Source organism: Uloborus diversus, chromosome 1 (assembly GCF_026930045.1).
Source record: "Uloborus diversus isolate 005 chromosome 1, Udiv.v.3.1, whole genome shotgun sequence".
NCBI classification, from domain to species: Eukaryota; Metazoa; Arthropoda; class Arachnida; order Araneae; family Uloboridae; genus Uloborus; species Uloborus diversus.
In genome coordinates, this window is record NC_072731.1 from 134,024,893 (window position 1) to 134,044,692 (window position 19,800).

The 19,800-nt window shown below is 31.8% G+C and overlaps 1 protein-coding gene across 1 annotated transcript in view; it reads left to right on the top strand.

The window, feature by feature from the left end:
- LOC129235179 (sodium channel protein para-like) overlaps positions 1–19,800 on the top strand; it is a 72,241-nt gene that overhangs the window by 13,432 nt on the left and 39,009 nt on the right. Inside the window, exons 7-14 of the mRNA XM_054868877.1 lie at positions 1,531–1,618; positions 2,678–2,880; positions 7,280–7,459; positions 8,367–8,533; positions 13,298–13,472; positions 14,245–14,382; positions 14,472–14,580; positions 17,014–17,258. Coding sequence (XP_054724852.1) covers positions 1,531–1,618; positions 2,678–2,880; positions 7,280–7,459; positions 8,367–8,533; positions 13,298–13,472; positions 14,245–14,382; positions 14,472–14,580; positions 17,014–17,258 — 1,305 coding nt within the window. The remainder of the gene's footprint in view (positions 1–1,530; positions 1,619–2,677; positions 2,881–7,279; positions 7,460–8,366; positions 8,534–13,297; positions 13,473–14,244; positions 14,383–14,471; positions 14,581–17,013; positions 17,259–19,800) is intronic.

Below are 19,800 nucleotides of genomic sequence, written 5' to 3' on the forward strand. Positions count from 1 at the left end.
CAAGGGAATCAAGTTTGCTCTGCATGATTTTTTCTGTAAAATGCGGGAGGGGAGGGCATTTGTAATGAACAACCTAAATTTTTCTCAAGGGAGGATTACTCCCCCCCCCCTCCCACCTTGTATACGCCACTGGTTGAGAAAATGGAGGTCTTGCAGGTTAAAATGAAACACCCTGTATAGTCTGGTTCTGACAAGTTGACTTCTTACTCACTTGAGAGAGACTTAAATGGTTTTGTTTGTTCAAACAGTGGAGTGGAAAATGCGATAAAGGATATTTTATAAGAATTTCTCTTCTTTCATCTCAAACATAAATAATCTGGTTCAAGGTCAAGCAGAACCATATTATATTATTGCTGAAAGAGAATAAAAAATGTTATTTTTTTCCCTCTTTAAAGATGCAAATGGATTACATTTTAAGTAATATTTAGGACATCCTTAATTCATTGTGTTTTTATGTGATTGGTGTATTTGGTTTTGCATTTTAGCAATTAGTTCAGATAATTCATAAAAAATTTTCATTTTTGATCATATAAAATAAAGTGTCAGTAGGTGTTTGTTAAACCTACTTTCTTTCAAAAAATTAAGCTTTGGCTAATCTAGGAAATAAACAATGGGGTACTGCATATTAATGGCTAAATGAAATCATATTAATTACAACTGCTGATTAAAGTCTGACTGAGAAAAGTTTGCCCTTGGCCCTGCCTTGTTTCAGAAGTGTCCGTTTTCGTGAAGGGGTGATTTGGAAAGGAAAGTTGAAGAATGGAATTCTCAAGTGTATCATTGGTTCTAGAACTTGAATACATCTCCAGGGAGTTTAAGAAAGTAGCCAAATGAGTAAAACATTTTAATTTCATTTATCAAGGCAGATGTCTCATTGGACAGATCACATCCTACATAAGTGGGTGGGTCTTGGTTTTACTTCTTTCAGCAGCCATTGTTTGGAAACAAGAAGGGCTCCTATAATTAATTTGAATTGAAAATTGGCGAGAGTAGGATTGCAATACAGATTGCAAAGCTTGTCATTTTTACTTTTTCGCTAACTCAATGTAGTTATTCCTGCAACTTAGACATTTCAGGTCTGAATAATAACAACAAAAATATACTAGGATTCCGTTTTTTTTCATATCGCCAAAATGTTGCTTCACTCGAAAATATATCATGCCGAATATGATGTTTTAACTGAATGTTTATAACCTGGGTTTATCAATTCTAAAACATATTTGTAATTTTGTATGTAATTGAAGTTTTTAAAAATACTGTTAATGATTTGCTGTGGAACTATTACCATGCAGTGGAAACTTTCTAGTCTAAGCGTATTCTACACTGCCAGGTTAGGTTTGCCCTGACTTTAGTTGAAATAAAAGTAAGCATCAAAGGATTTTTTTTTTAATTTGATTGGATTCTCTAAATACAAAAATATGCTTCAACAAAAATGTGATAGAATGATATAATGGTTCATTTTTCATGTCAACTTGTTTTTTATCATAAGTATGATTTTTTAAAATTGATTACAAATTTTTCTGTTCTCAGCCGGATAAAATTCTTAAAGACCATGTTGCAGAAGGTAAATGCATGAGAGAAACTGTCAGGTCTCAACTGGCTTCAGACAAAGCGAAAGGTAATAATTATAATATTAATTTCTTGGATTTTTATCACTGAAATCAACATGAAATAGAGCAAAGTATAGGATACTTCTCTCCTCCACTCTCTACCTGTTAGCATAAAGCTGCCTTAGTATTACTTTGAAATGCAAGTGAAGAGGCTCAGTACATTATCTACTCTACAACCCTAGTTAACCAAAGTAAAGAGGAATGCAACTTCTACAGATGGCACACAATGCTTTTTCAGCCTGCACTTTTATGTTGACTTCAAATGACAACAGAAAATATTTTAAGGAAAATAATGTTTAAGAAACTTGAATATTTAAAAGTAATCAATTGTTTTTTAAAATAGATTTGGGGGGGGGGGGGAGAAAAATTATGTTTTGTGATGTAGCAGTTGCTACATTCTTATGGTGACCCAGAGTTGATTACAGAAAATATTATGGCTAATACCAAGATGACAGACAGTTGGTGCTAATTCTTCAGAAACTTATAAAAGTTGGTTTTATTTCAAAAAGCAAAATTTAAAATTCATGGAACCAAAATATACAGACACTACTCAAAACTTAATAATTGGTAAGGCTAATACTGACTATTAATTTGCAAAAGAGCTTTCATCAAATGTATTTACAATAAAGAATTGTCCATAAATGAGGCTGTGAGAAGCACAGGGATAAAAGAGCCAAAATTAAAAATTAGGAGATAACCAGTACAAATGATAGGTGAACCTCTCCGCTGTTTTGGAGCAAGAGATAGTACTAGTACTCTAGTAAGGGCTGTTATATAGCACGATTTAGAAAATAATTTCAATGAAAGTCTACCTAGGACCGGAACTTTAAACGTGTTTTACTCAAAACTTGAAAATGTCCACTTACAGCCCTTTGCTTCTCACTGCCTCAAATGATATCAGACTTTTTGTCAAGATAAACCCCCCTCCCGCCCCCTCTTTTCACACACATGTTATGCTGTTTTTCCTAAATATGTTGTTATAAAAAATGTTTTATTTCATTCAAAATTTAAGATATCGCATTAGTTCTTCTTTATTCAAACTTTTACATCATATTTATTTTTTTTAGATTCTCTATCAGGCTCGTCCACTCAATTGACTGGTGCTGAAAATTTTTTCATAGTTATTCGCCGTGACCTAGAAAAAATTATTTCCAATTCTGTTATGGAATTCTTTTTTTTAACTGCTGTGGCTGCATATTTGTCCATATCCATACTTCAATACAGTCGACTTAAATTTATATCATTTGAGAGAGCTAAATTGGCATATTATGTGAGTATCAAACTATTTGATTTTGTATATAGATGACAGTATCCATTTCTTTAATTCTGTCCCTACATGTTTTTATGTTAATTCTGTATTATTCAGCACCCGCCTGCATGCCAGAAATAAAGTTGACCAGCATGCCAGAAATTCCAGATTTTCCATTATGCCAGATAATTTTGGGCTCATTTCGCCTTTTTTTGAAAAGTAGCTTTCAATACTAAATTCCAATCACAAAATAAACCACAATGGAGCAAAAATAGATGCAAGAACCAAATGACTTTTTTTTGATTTGATGGTCTTCTTAATAACCAAACATGAACCAAATGGATGATATTAATAACTTTGAATTCTTTTTGTATAGCAGGAGTTCTCAAATTTTTAGACATTGTGACCCCCTTTTCAGACTAAATATTTTGGCGACCCCCCAAAGTTTTAACTCTGTCTAAACCCTAAAACAATAAATAAAAACTACACAAATGGTTAAGTTTTATATTTAGAACAGAAGTAACTTGTAAAATAAACATGAATTTGTGTCCCCTGAATTATCTATATACATAAATGTGACGGTGTTTCTTTCTTTGTTTGTACTCGATGGCCAGAAGCCCCCAGAGCACATACAGCACAGAAACTTGGCACAAAAATCGAACGTACCTCGGGGGGGGGGGGGGTCTGCACCTCAAACCCCAAATTCTTAATTTCTAATTAGTTTTTTCTTAATTAAATGTTTTATGTGATTTTTAGCCCTTTTTTGTGTTTAATTCGTCACAGACCCTTAAGCAATCACGCCAGGAAAATATTTTTTGCACCACAGTGTAGGAAATTTTATTTTAAATATGCTGACCAAAAAATTTTTGAAAATTGACCAATTTTTAAATTTTTTATGAATTTTTGAAAAAAAAACCTTTATTTTGCATTTTTTCCTTGGTTTAATGTTTTTCTAAACTCATCCCCCAAAAAGTATTAGATATTTCTTTCTGAAAATTTAGTATGTAGTAGTCAAAACATGTCTCCCTCTTCAGAAAAAAAAGTTTTCAAAAATAAGCTGTAGCTTTTTTTTAAAAAAAATTATGAAATTTTGAAAAAAAAAACCTTTATTTTTCACTTTTTCCTGGGTTTAAATCTTTCTAAACTCATCCTAGAAAATGTAGTAGAGATTTCTTTCTGAAAAATTAGTATGCAGTAGACTAGACATTTCACTTTCTTTAGAAGAAACAATTTTTCAAAAATATGCAATAGCTTTTTTTTACAATTTTTTAAAATTCAAAATGACACATTTTATCTTCTACGTCCGTTCCAAGTAGGGGGGGAAATGTTTCTTCATTCTGTAACGTCATCAGTGACGTCATGCCTGGTTTAAACTTTGTTTCGCTTTGTTTTTTTTTTTTTTTTTTTTTTTTTTTTTTTTTGTATTTGCTTATTTGGCGCCGCAGGCGACGAACTTGGCATAAAAGCAGGAGGGCACAGGCACGGTCGTGCGGGGACTGCTAGTTTTATAATAAGAGAGAGTAGTAGACCTGACTTGATTTTATAATCTTGCAGTAGTTTATGAAAGTTTTTGACTTATTTTGTGATTTTGTGTGTATTTACTCAGACCCCGAAGAGTTCCTTTAGAGCTCTCTCCTTATTTTCCTACTTTTTTCTTTTTTTCCCTACTTTTTCTTTCTTTAGTATAGCACTACTAATTGTGCATTGATTCTTATTTTTACAATGCCGCACCGATAATTTTCTACATGTTTCAATTTTGAAAAGCAAAAGAAGCAAGCAGATCCTGAGCTTTTCATTGACCGACTACAATAATTTCTGGAAGGAACGCCGCTGGGTGGCGGCGTTTGCGTGTTTAAAAGTTAAATTTTCGCAAGTTTTTTTTTTTTTTTTGTCGTTGTGGCGTTTATGATCGACTTTTCTTTTTATCACCCCGACTTCAATCCTACTGTATTAACAAAAATAAAAAAAAGAAGGTACTGGCACGTTCTGATGCCATTATATATTATTTACCCGTCAATTAGAAGCTTTATTTAAAGTAAACGGCCGACTGTTCAAAAAATGCAAAAAAAAAAAACGAATTTCCTGTTCGCCAATTTTTTGTATGATTACAAGTGAAATGGAGCTCTATTTAAACAGAAAGACAATGTAAAACTTTAAAAGGAACATAAGGAAGCAAAAAATTAAAAGCTTGTACTCTGTACATATTTTATTGATGTTAGTACAACATAAAAGCGACAGATAACAGAAATTCCCAAAAACGGACCCCTTCAAAAATAATCGCGGAAAATAACGTTTTTCGTACATAAATATGATTATTGTTCATTCTAAATCGTAAACATGTTTATAAAATTTCATTTTTCTTTCCTTGCAAAGAGTGTATTTGCAAAAAAAAAAAAAAAAAACCTGCATGAGCAAAACGTTCCCAATTTGTGGAGAAAAATTGGAAATCAATTTAAATGCAATGTTTTGTTTTTATTTCTTCACATTTTTAAAAATTGGAGATAGAGCCACAAACTAATATGTTTTTTTTTCTTTTTAATGGGTATTTTCTACTCTGATATATCATCAATATCGAGGAGTTGCTCATCATTTTTATGTGCTGTGTTTATGACAATGCGACATTTCTGAGCATTTAAAATTTTTTTGACAGACTCTTACCCTTTTCGGGGTGCGGCATTTATACCGATGCGGCATATCTACTGTAAGTTATTGTACTTAGTGCGCCTGATCAGGGGGGGGGGTGAAATAGATATATGCAGGCATTTGATGCCAGGTGCTTCCCCCTCACTCTCAATTTCGTGAATAATTTCCAAATGAATATTTTTGTTGTATGGTGAGGATTGAGATAAACTACATGCCTTCCCTTTTATGCACAGAGAAACATTAGTAACTGATTTTTGTCTTTGATAAAAATGTTATGTTTACCATGCATGGATGTTTCCCTTTTTTTTTTGGTGACAAAAATTTTGAAACAAGAAGGAGTTAAAAATCATCAAACCATTAAAACAATATTCGTTTTTATTGATTAAAATTAGAACTGGCCCATTTCTTTGATTCCCCCCCCCTCCCCCGGAGGTGGATAGCGAAGGATATATACTGAATGCAAACTTTATCTGAAAACAACAAAAACCGCACAAACTTGTATAGCTAAGCATTAATTTTCCAAAGCCGGAGAGAGGAGAAATTGACCCCCATAAATGAGGTGCCTGAAAGAAAAATGTATGTTGAATGCTAAAAATACATAACATAGTACAAACCCTTTAGTTGACTTATTTTGTTATTTATTTAGTTTAATTATTTTATTATAAATTTTATGTCCCATATTTAAGAACACATTTTAGCTCTGCATTTTCAGTCGTTTTCCTTTTTTTCAAATTCAAACATCTGCCTCTGTTTATGCAAGAAGGCATGTCAGCTGCTGATTATTTTTAACTAAAGCTAATTTAATATTTGCTTTGCTTTTGTATCATAGTTTATGATGATAAAGGGATGCTCTCGAAGGAATGTTTTCATTTTTGACAACACAAATCTTTAACAAAAATGGTTTTACTGCACCCCCAAGATATAAGTATTATTATCATTATTTTTTTTTTTTTTTTTTTGCGATCGCTATATTGCATTTTATTCTTTCACACTTAAAAATTTTATTGCTGTATTGGTGAAAAGTGTTTCTTTGTTCAGATTTTATTTTCATATTTTTGTAATTAATATCTTTGTTTCCACCAGTTTATTTTTCATACTGACGATTGTCAGTCGTCTTGACGTGTGTGTAGTCCTATCTCTTCCTGTTTTTTCCTACTTTTTTAAGTGATTTTTTTCTTACTTTTCCTACTTTTTTAATTTTTGATTCCTCATTTCCTACTTTTTCCCCTCAAAAAACCACTTCGGGGTCTGATTTAATTTATTGCTGTGTGTTTTTATCAAAAACACTGCAATAAATTAATTTTCTTTAAACTTTTCTACCACATCTTGCCACCTCCTGGACACATCTCGTGACCCCCAGGGAGGTCACAACCCACCATTTGAGAACCCCTGCTGTAGAGTATCATTCTATAACATGTTGTCCCAAAAGTGACAAATTTGTTAAAAACATTTGTTGGTTCCAACAGGTTTTTAAAATATTCTTTATGTAACAATTCTGGGGGAGGGGGAGCATGATGAATACTTATTGAATGAGGGGGGCCCTTAAAAGTCATTTGTGATGATCCCCAAAACTTCTGGGCATGCCTCTATTTACCTCCTCAAAAATATTTACATTGAACCAAGTTCATAAAATTGTTTTCACTGCATGTAAATTCAGTTAAATGTTCTAATCTTGAGTTAAATTATTCACAGCATAATGACTTTTTGATATAAATAAAATTTAATGTTTATATTTTCTTTTCTTAACGCAAATCAGATAAATGTTTTCTGTTTTTAGGCTTTTGCTGGTATTACTTTAACAGAAGTTGCTTTGAAAATAATTGCTTTCACTCCTCGCAAATACTTTAAAAGTAAATGGAATGCTTTTGATTGCTTAGTATTGATTCTTGGTGGTACTGAATTGATTCTGCTTGAAGTTGAAAATCCAGTTTTGTTTATCCTTCGCTCATATAAACTGGTAAGTACTTTTATTTAAATTGTTTTTATTCCAAATGATTATCATGTCTGCATGCATTTTCTTTTTCTTTTTTCTTTTATCTCTCTCTCTTTTTTTTTAAAAAAAAGTTAACTTTGTTTAGAGATCAAGTAATTTTCTTTCTTACGATGCTGTTTATGTAACATATCATCTGGTCATCTGATGCAACAAGAATCACTCAGGTGCAAGTGAAAACTGAATAATATTTAGTATAACATGTGCCTCACTGTTTTAATGATTTGTTTTAACTTTCATCTTGAAATGGATAAAATCTAAGTCTAATGGGAAAGTTAGTACATAATGTTGATTGTTAAGGCGGGTATTTCAATGAGTTGTGAACAAAGTAAGAATAGATTTGAGGAAAAATAAGTAAAATCAAAAAAAAATGTGCAAACAGAAAAATCTTCACTATGAGTAATCTCATAAAATGTTCCTATGCCGTATGAAGATTACTTTATTGAGGAAAATTATCCAACTTGTGCTATACTTTCTGTTGAACATTACAGGATTTTATTTTTCTTCCTTCATTGCTCTTACGAATTACAGAATTAAAATTGCATTCTGAGTATTTTACTTAGAGTATCGTATTTGAATGACAAAAAAAAAAAATTAAATTAAATAAATAAATAAAAACTAAAATTTGTTGCTTTAACTATAATTGTAAGAAATGATATTTTCCTTGTTACCATCATAAATTGTACATATACTGCTGTGCTAGGCGCAAAAGTGATATCTGCAGCTGAGTTCAGAATGAGAAGCTGCTTTTTAAAGTTTTCCGCATCCATGTATTATCAGTACTTATGTAATCTCACTGTATATCTGTAGTTGTTAACTATAATCATATTCATGAGTGCTTTCCTTTGATTAATTTTAGGTTGTTTTTCTTTAGATCCGGCTGTTACTATGCTGTGACACTTGCAACTATTTGAAGCAAGTTATGGGTAGCTCAATATTTTTATTTAAACACCCTGCTTCAATACTGGTGGTATTTATGACAATTTGCATTGTTACTGGAATGCAGTTGTATGGTTATGAGTATTTTCATAGCCCTGAAAGGTGAGAAAATAAGTAATTACTATCAATTGTGTTTGTTGTTCTGAATAAATATTCTAAAAATTGTTAAAACACACTGATACATAGTGTCAAAAAGCTTCACCAAGAAATTTCTAGGCTATAATTTTCTAGGCTTGTTAATCAGTGCCAAGTGAAATTCATCCCAAGATACAAAAACATTTTAAGTGCCCTGCCATGCAAGTCAAGTGTCTTACCTTGTAACAATGTCTAGCTATGAACCTGAAACGACTATAAAACATTTTATATAAAAATGTCCAGTGAATTATGCACTTTTAAGACATGCAACTTGCACTGAGCCACTGGTAATGGTTAGGTATCCTGAAAAAGCTCAAGAGAAAAGGAAAGAGATATTGATTATGTTATTACAAAATAAACATATTTTGGGGAAAAAAAATGAAATAATTTTTGTTACTCTAAGCAAGTTTTCTGTTAAATGTTATAAACCTGGATTCCTTTGAATTCACTTCTTTCTCAATCTAAAGAATGATTCTCCTGATACTTTTTTACAAGCTTTTTTAAACAGTATAAGAATTATGCAAAAGTTTTGATGATTGTCATAATGGACTATCACACATTTCATTCATTTTTTTTTTTAAACAGAAGAAAATATTTTTCCAAATGGAAAATTATGTAAAAGCAAGTCACTTATCTGATAGGCTGAATTTTTCGTGACAGAGGACTCTGAGGGTGCAAGGCACATTTTCCAGTGAGGTGGTCACTGAACGCAAAACTCACTAATTTTATCCAGGGTTTGTACGCTCCTTCAAAACTCCTCCAATACTCCTTCATTTAAGAAATTTTTTTGAAGGGCCCTTCAAACTCCTTCATTTTGGTTTTAACTCCTCCAAAACTCCTTCTTTTATAGTTCAAGGCTGCATAATCTTCCTCTATGAAAGTAACTTAATACTTCTCCCGATAACTTAACTTTGCCATAAGGGTGAAGGTATCAAGGCAATTTCAATGCTGTAATTTCATAATTTTTCTCATAAAGATGTGATTTACAAATCAATCATAGAAGTCATAAAAGTTGAAAGTGTAGTCATTACTAAATGAATAAGACATTTCATTTCATAAGTGAACTAAAACAAGCTTAAATGGTGCTTGGCTATTTTTTCAAGTTTTATGATATTTGTTTTTTCCTCCACCACACTCTCAGCAGCAAAAGTCAGTTTGTCTAATTATTATTTAAAAATTTAAAAATACTTAAGTAGGTAATAAGTTAAGCGATTGTGTTAAAAAGACAATTGTTTAGTAAATCGTAGTTATGATAATGTAAAAAGGGTCATCCACAAGTGATGTCATGCCTTGAGGGAAAGACAGGTTCATAAAATTGTGACAAGGAAAGAGAGAGGGTGGCAAAAAGTGACATTACACCGTTATTATAACAATATGTTTATAAAAAATATAACATGTGACAAAAGGAGGAGTAAGGTGAAGTGGAATGAAAAAAGGGGCAAAGGGGGTCAAATATGTTGAAAAAAAGTGTAACATTGTTTAAGGGCAGCCCGTTAGTACTCCTTCAAAATCTAATTTTACTCCTTCAAAACTCCTCCAAAACTCCTTCAATTTATTTTTGAAATTGAGTACGAACCCTGTATCTACTCACTGAATTGAATGAACCGTGTCTAACTGGAAATCAAATTGGAGTCAGTTGCATGGAAGTGCAACACAAAGCGCTACCACTAAGCCACTGGACTTCTATTTAAGTTACTAGTGTCAGATTTTTTTCCCCCCATTGTTTTATAAAGTCACATTTTTGAAAGCTTTTGTTGTGTTACATTTTTAATGCATCTTTTATGTTCAATATTATATGTTATCCTTTAATAGGTTGAATTTGCAGAGATGAGACATTTTATTTAAAAATGTGTGCATCAATTCGTCATTAATTCTATCTAGAGGTCCTTATTTTTTGAGTTGTTTAGTCCTTACAAGTCCTCATAAGTCCTTGATTGTTATTTAAACAAGTGTGTATAATAGGGTGGAACGAAAAAAAAAGTTTTTATTTTCGTATTGTAATAGTGCAGAAAAGTTGCGATTGGTGAAGACTTACAAAACAAAACAAAAATTTTCAAAATCGGATAATATCTTCCGATCCCGCAACGAGCCTAAAAATTTGAAAAAATGGAAAATTTCATGTGTTTTTAGCGATTTTTTAAAAATTTTGCTCCAACGTTTCTTTTTAATACTCTAAGACGGAAAAGTTACAATTGCTGAAGCCTTTAGAAATTTTAAAAAAACATATTGAAATCAAATAATACCTTCTGATCCAGAAACAAGCATGAAAAGTAAAAAAAAGGGAGAATTTCATCTTTTCTTATAGTGATTAAAAATAAAATTGTTCTTCTTGTTTTTTTCCCCGGTGTTACAGGGAAAAGCCTTTTAAAAAACCCTATATTACACATAAGCAATAATTTATTTCTTGACTTTTAAGGTATCTTCTAAACATGCAAAACTACCATTCTTTACAACAATGAAACATTTTCAAATAATAGAAAGTTATAAACTTTTAACCAAATTTACAATCCAGTATACAAGTCTTATTGTTTTAAGTGTTACTTGTTAAAGCTAATTTATAATCAGATTTTTTGGAAAATTCGGGCATAATTGACCTAGATTTCAATGTTTCTCTTATGTAGCCATCTATTGATTTAAATCTACACACTTTGAGTGAAGCCTCCGTCACTAGCTTCACACATCTTTCGACAGCTTGCGTATGGCACATGCGAATAGTTTTATATCCCAGTCGGGTATACTGTCTGTTGCAATAAGATTTTCAATGTCTTTGTTAGGAACTTTTCGAAGAAAAGGTGAAGAAGATAGCTTTGTTGTTCCAATTAATAATCTCTGTGTAATCTTCTGCTTCGAAATTTAGAGATGGAATGACAAAGTTTCTAATGCTTTTGCCTTCAGACTCCCTGGCTTTTAAGACATTTTTAAAAGCTAGTTCTCTTATGTGCCTCCTTTCATCAAACACCATTGCCATTAATAAGTTTTCGGGATGCGCAAAGAAAGAGTTTCTTTCAATGACAGGGTAAACAACTTGTTTTAGATTGTCAGGTAAGTATCGACAGGTTTGAATTGTTCTGTAAACATGAATGGCTCCGTCTGTGAAATTTTTGCGGTTCTTTATTTCAAACCAGACCGGTATGTAACATCTCAAAATAAAAGTCACTATGTCTTTCAAGTCACCTGATGGGATGGATACACTTACGTACAGTCTAAGGACTCTATTTGCACAAGTGAGCCATCTGGAATGTGAGAGTGGCCCAGGGTCACGATTTGACAAATCATTTGGGCAATTGCCACCCTTTATTGCCTGAGTTATATCTAAAAGATATCTTTGATCCTTGCTCAAGCACTTTCTGTTTACATCTGGAATTGTACAGTCAGTTGCTTGAAAATCTATTACTGGCAGTTTTTCGCAATCTCTGAGTTGTTCTCCTATTGGTCCAGAAAACGAATTTGGGCCAGTTGTTCCACCATCCAAATACCGAAAAAGATGGCGAAAAGGCAACTCAATAAATGTAATAAACAAATAGCCCATTGCAATGGTCGTCCAATATAAATTTCAAATTGACAAATCGCGCTACTTTTCCACCCAGTATTGATCTTAGTACCATCGCAACCTACGATGGCTAAATCCACATTTGTTTTATAAACAAACGTTCTTCCATTAGTATTTCATACCGAACTTACGAGGATCGTTAAACTAAAATGTAAAAAAGAGCTGAAAAAGGGCTTAAAGTTTACATTTTTTCAAACATGTAGGTTCGTTGCGCGATCGAAAGATATTGTTTTATTTCAAAAAGATATTTTTTTTTTGTATTGAAGTCTTCACTAAACATAACTTCTCCGTTCTGTAGCCTGAAAAAGTACATTGAACAAAAAATGTTAAAAATTTGGAAAAAAACCTGAAATTCTCAACTTTTTTGATTTTTTAGGCTTGTTTCTGGATCAGAAGGTATTATTCTATTTCAATTTTTTTTTTTCTGAAGGCTTTATCAAACGTAACTTTTCCGTCTTAGAGCCTTAAAAAGAAACATTAAAACAAATTTTTTGAAAAATCACTAAGAAAACACGAAATTTTCCATTTTTTTCAAATATTCAGGCTTGTTGCGGGATCGGAAGATATTATCCGATTTTTAAAATTTTTGTTTTGTTTTGTAAGTCTTCACCAATCGCAACTTTTCCGCACTATTACGATTTGAAAATAAAAACTTTCGTTCCACTTTTCGTTTTTTTTCGTTCCACCCTAGTGTATAAATCCTGTATAATGTGTTTTGAAACTAGAATATTAAAAGAACAATACTATGGGAGTAATTTACCTATGTGTGACTCACGAAGGAATGAAAGAAAAATGAAGTGTTATGCAAGAATTCATTAAAAGCTTTAAATATTTTTCTCTTCATCATTTTTGATATCATTGATTTATACTGTGATTAGTGGTTTTATTTCAGCAGAATTCATACTTCATATATTAAGATGGTAATTGAAAACAGTTAGAAAGAAATACAAATCTCTCTTGTTTGTATGTAGTTATATATTCTAGCTCAGGTCTAATGCTGTCTCTATTGTTGTGGCAAACCTAACCTGGCAGCATTGGGATGGCTACGCAGATCATAATCACAGCATTACAATGCTGCAGGTTAGGTTTGCCCCAACTATAGATGACGTACTCCTTTCTGTTTGGAACCCCTAACCAGTTTAAAGCTTTATGTCATTAATTTTATATTAATTTCATTTCAGGTTTCCCAATCAAGAGCCACCTCGTTGGTTCTTTAAAGATTGCTACAGCTCCTTCTTGTTAGTGTTTACCATGCTGTGTGGAGATTGGAAGCAACCAATGGTGAATACAGTCCTTTTTACTTCCTGTGCCAGTGATCTCTTAATGTTGATTTTTGTGCTCATTGGAAATTTTGTGGTAAGTTGATTTTTGAAAAAGATTTTCATGAATAAAAAACTTAGCATTGTATTCATATATATATATATATACAAAGAAAGATTTTAAAAATGTTTCTTGAGAGGACATTTACTTAGAGTGCGTATATTAAGTAATGTAGATAGCTAGATCAAATGGAACAATACAATTTAATTTTTTAAAAAATGGTGGCACAAAACAAAACTGACAAAGATAAAAAGTTAAAATGTTTAAATAAGACTTCATCAGCAGTGAAAGTCTGACCTTAAAAAGTATGAAGTTCAAAACAAAGTTAACTGCTACATTAGAAGTGAAATATCGGGCAAGGCACTGAATACCTCGAGTGCAAGTAGAGAAGTAAAGAGACTTCATCCAGTTTCCTTATTGTGATTATTTTCCACTGTTGTAACCTTTTTAATTAATCTTCTTAAAATTGTGGTACCTGGTGTATTTTTTTATTTTTTTAATATTGCACTATAAAGAGGCAATATAAGTTATGTTTCTTGCTATTGTAAATAACATGATGTAATCTTTTTGTAAGCAACCTGGAAAATAACAGTAAGCTATTGTGGAGATGAACTGGGACAAAAGTGTGAAATTCAAAATTTTTAACTCGTAAAAACCAGTAATGCATTGCCCTTCAACACTAATTAGGATTAAAAGACTTTTTTGTATTTTGTTACAGGGAGTTCTTAGTTATTAAATATTAAAATCTTTTATCTGCGTAGCATGGCTTACACCTATACATTGATATTATTATTTTTTTTAATATTAGGTAATGAACTTATTCTTGGGTGTTGTTATGTACAATTTCTATTACAAAACCCTGCCTAGAAGTGCCTATTCAAAAAATAAATTGCAAAATGCTATTCAAATAATTTTGCAGAGCCAGAACAAAATGTCTGATGAGAGGGTTAGTATAATTTTTATCTTGTATCTTTATTTAACCTAAAGGTTTGATTTTAAGTAATTTATAAAACTTGTTTTTTTCCTTTTTCACAGTTGAATAAGAAAGATTCAAAAATTGAAGATTCTCAACATACAAGCAATAGTGCTAGTCAAGAAGTCATGTTGGAACCGAATTATAGCATCACGCATAACTTCATGAAAAGTAAAATGTCATATCAACTTAGAACTTCAAATCACATCCTTTTTCATGTTATGTGTAAAGAGAAAATTCAAAAGTATTATATGATATGTAAACCCTTAGGATTGCAATGTTTTATGAATTTAAGATCAAACTCTGGTGTAGGTATTTCTAGATATCTTTAGAAAAGATTTGTATCCTACTGAAGTTGTTAACGGAGTGCATTTATTTGTTTATGTTCTAGACTAAACTGAAGCGTAATAATCAAGTCTCGTGTGTGATTAAAATTAAAGTTTATATTTTTTGAAGAGAAGTATTTTTCTTGTACCTGGAAAAACAGTTGATAACAACGGGAAAAATGATAATAAATAAAAATGAGAGTGATTATGCAATTCTCTTATTTAACTGCTTATGTTTTTAACTATTTAACTTATGGTTGCATTCCATCTACTGATAAAACAATGAGTATAATTCACTTGTTTCCAAAAAACAAAATGTTATGCACATGTGATAAAAGCCGGTGTTCTTTGATTCTATGATAAAATCCAATTTCTTCAGGAAACATGTGTCAGTTTTGACAATGTGTCAGTTGCATGCATAAGTTTTCTTTACAGAACATAACATCAGTCAAGGCATGAATCACAGCTACTTCAAGACTATGCATGGTGTTTAGATTTTATACATTATTCTTCATATTTTTAGTATTAATTAATAGGAATTAACTGGAAACAGAGCTAGAATGTCAAAAAGTGTGAAAGGAATATAATTGATAAATATATGAATCACGCTGCGCTGTCCTTCCTTAAAATTGGCTAAACAAAAAGTGAAATTTTTAGTTTTGTTTACTATTGTATTCAATTTCAGTCGTAATTTTTAAATTTCTTAATTTTCTTTTCATTTTCTCTAATTGTACGAAGTTATAAATTTTTTGACATTTCTAATGGGAAGAAAGACTGCTGTCAAGAAAATTATCCATATAAAAACAATTTAATAAGTGCCAAATTTTATCATTTTGATTTAACTTGGATAAGTGCATGGCATGTAAAGTTAAAAGTTTCACTGAAAACAAATTTAATAGCCAAAGCATAATAAGTTGTAATATACAAATAGCTTCATGAAATCAAATACAAAAGAAACATTTATAGAATGCAAATATGGTAAGCTCATGAAAATTTACATTTTGTTGAAGAAATAACTATGGGGTACTTATTACAGCCCCATTAAATTGGTACATAAACCAATTAACTTTTTAAGTGGATTAGGTAAGGAAGCCAAAACGTTTTCAAAGGGAATAAAAGATATCTTGTTTGAGTAGGAATACAATTTTAGTGTTAATCCAATGGTGTGTTTGTGATCCAAAATTTCGGAAAATTTTGGGTTGCCATTTCCGGGAAATTTTGAGCTGACATCATTCTGAAACTGAAAATTTATTTTTAAAAAAGAAGAAAGAACTTTAAAAATGGTTTTTCAGTCATTTTTGTATGCATATTTGAAAGGTTTTCACAGGAAAGGGGAGAGAGGGGTGTCAAGCTTCCTCATAGTTTCCGAAAATTTCACACTGTCTTCATAACATTTTACTTGAGACCACCATCATCCCTGTGTTATTCCATCCATGCACTTTATCCAACTTTTAATTTTTTTTCTCATCATCTGCTTCTTCAAGACAACACAAGCATTCAGATATTCATTACAATGAAGAAGATTCCCATTCTTAGTGTGTTGACAAAAAAAAAAATCCCTATATTACCAACTCCAATTGTGGTGCCATAGTTACCCCTTACCACATTTAACCTAGGAAAAACGTGGAATCACAATTAGTTTTATTACAATACAATGGTTAAGGATATAATGTGTTTACCCTAAATATGTAAAAGATTTTTTTTTTTTTGCTGCGAGATTGAATCTTAATTACTTTCAATAAAAAGTATTATAATTTTAATGTTTAATTCTGTGGTATCGTAAATTTTAGTCTCAAAACTCAACTAGCCTCAAACGTGCAAACTGTTGAAAAATTAAATATTAAATACTTAAGAACTTGCTTTGAATAAAGTTAAATCCAATATTTTAGTAGAATGCAATTTGAAGAACTCATGCTGCACGTATCCTTGTGCCACTTACCTGAGTTGACCCACTCTGAGCACCTTCTCATTAAGCTAATATTTCTTCTATGTTTCTCAGTTTGTGTTACCCATTGCTTTTTTTTACAAAATTAGTAAAGGAACAAAATTTTTCAAGCGACAGAGCTAGTCGTATTTTTACAAAAGTAATAAAAAATCTACACAAAAATTTGCGCAAATCTCTATAACAGACACTGATATTTATCAAACTCATGAGTTGAGCTCAATCAAGTTTTGTATTTTAACTTTATTTTCTCTGTTGGGTTTTATAAGTTTTGTTTAGATGAAAATTGAAATGTTTTACTTATTATCAATGTGTTTCTTCCTCTTCATGCTTTAGATAAAAAGAAAAAAGCCCTCAGAAATCAGAATGAGATGGAAATTATTGAGGATACGTCATCTGAATATATGGCAGATTGCTGCCCTGCATTGTGCTATTTTTGTTGTTCTTTTTGTAAAGCTGATGAAAATCCCATATTATGGCAAAATTGGGCAGATATACGTTGCAAATTATATTGTTTTGTGGAAACAAAACTATTCAGAATCACTGTATCTCTGGTCATACTTACCAGCATAGCAACATTGGTAAGTTTTAAATTTTCAGTATAATACAATACAGGTTGCCTACTTAAGTCCATTGTCATCTCAATCATTTCTGAACGGAAAGAGTTGTAGTTATAAATGTGGGATCAAGGTATAGTAAATTTGCCATACTCTACACAAAGAAGCTTCTTACAGCATGAAGCCAACTACAAAGTTGCTCGATCTCATCAAATTAAGAAAGAAAAGTCATCTTTCTCATAGTAATGGTAAAAAGGGTAGGCATAAAATGCATTTCAGCTGCAGGTTTTCAGGAATTGTGGTTGCGTAAGGTGACCTCTACGTTGACCTGGCTCTTAGACATTTTTTGATGAGAATACATCCCACAGCCAGTGTATGCAACCCCTCCACCAGCATAGCAATCATTTTCAAAGTTGCCACCAGCATAGCAGCAACTTTGAAACCATATTACGTGTGCTTATGCCAGCTCGTCACCTGCCGCAATGTACAGTGTATCCCTTGTCTAAATTATTTTGTAGTGCTGTCTGTGCCCTTGTGCTCAATTGTGCGAGTATTTGTCCTGAAAGACACCATATTGAATATTACAGATAGATGAGACTCAATTCCGGCAAATGAATTTTTATTCAATGCAATCAAATAAAGGTGTGTTTTTGGTCCACTATTTTTCACATTACTGTGTGGAAGATGTCTTTTCTTTTCTAACTTGATGATGCTGAGCAACTTTGTAATTGATTTTTTCCTGTATCTTGGACTCTGAGATAGATATGCCTTCTCTGTGTTATATTGCCAGGTGGCACTGTAAGTGACTAAGTTGTGTAGTATAAACATTCTCAAAGTGGGTGCCGCAGGGAAATGTGAGGGATGCGGCAAAGTGTCCATGATATCTGTACCTAAGTATAATGGATATGGACTGGGGTGTAGTGAGAAAATTCTAATGCTTCAAAGGGTGTACAAAAGTTTGGGAACCCCTGGTGTAGTGCATGGCAACCTTACCATACTAGCCCTCACTTTTATGACTCTCCTGCCATTCAGATATTATTGGGCTGACAACGGACTTTAGCGGGCACCCTGTACCTGAATAAATTTTAATTTGTCACCTTTTCTATGCATTTTATTTTTAATTTCTTCAATAACTAAGTCAATTTTTTCTAGTTTGATATTAATACCAAATACTGTTTATTTGCAGCTTAAGAATTTTTCCTTTTATTATTCATTTTTGTTTATTTCTTTATTGCTATTGTTTTTTAATTGTCTTGAGGATTACTTCTCATAATGATATGATCCTTACTAGAATATTCTCAGTCAAGATAGAGAGTGAAAAACTGACTTTGTTTTATCCACATTGTATCTTAATCAAAGAAAAGTTACCAAAGGAAAGGATTGGTATGGTTTTATTTGTATATGGTGTGTATTTTTTTTCCCCCAATGAATTTTGATTATTAGGCTGAAACCTTGTTAACATTAAGCAAATATCAATTGAAATGATGATTTTTAAATAACTTGAGCAATGGTATTGTAAAAAAGAAAGTTTCTGAATGAATGATTTAATAATAAATTATTTTCGTTCAAAAAATAAGGTTTAAAAAACATTCCATTTATCTCTACTATCCCCCTACCCCCACGCCCCCTTTGTAATATTCAGACAAATCCTCAGCCTAAAATTTTTCACTTTGCATGGAATGTAAGTTTTGTGCATTCTGATGTTATTTAGCTGCGCTTGCATACTAGAAACCTTTATAAAAACTTATGAACTTGATATGAAAGCATAACAACTGGTCACTCTAGTTTAAAAAAGAAGTATGTGTAACTACATGTTAGAATTTCTCTTAACCTTTTGGGAAGCAAATACGGTGTACTAATGACTGAAAGGCATGAATAAGTTCATTGAAAGTAACATGGGTTTGATTCCTAGGATCATATTAATTTCTTCAGATACATAGATAATTACTTCATTTTTCAGTCTTCTGAGTTTTCTATTTTTGAGATTAAAACTCTGTTTAAACTCTGCATGAAGTACTAATAAACCAACTGGTAAGACATTTGTATACTATAAATTGGAGTATTTATGTATAAGATAAGAACCAGATCTTTTACAGATGATATACACATCCATAAATATTCAGTGCTGCATTTGCGATTCGGGGATAAGGGCTGCTCTCCAAAATATTTGGTTAATTATCCTCATATCTATATAATAGCCAATTCACTAATCGAATAACGCTCCTGATGTCAACAACAATGAAACTTGTTCAACAATCAAAATATCACCAAACAGGGAATTGCTTCGTTTAGTTGTAGAAGCAATTTTCAACTGTCATATCTTGACGTGACTTTCTAGTTGTAATAATAATGATGCCAATTAAACTAAATTGACTAGGACCAGTCTAGCTGGGCCCAGAGCCTGTTGCTGGTCGTCACTTTTGTATTTGTATTTATATGTATAGGTTGCAAAAAATCTTTTTTTTTCTTTTTTTTATTGCAATGAATGTGTGCTTTATGAATTAAAGCAGGCATAAGTAATCTAAACTGACCTTTATTTGATCTAACAAAAATTCATCAGCTATGA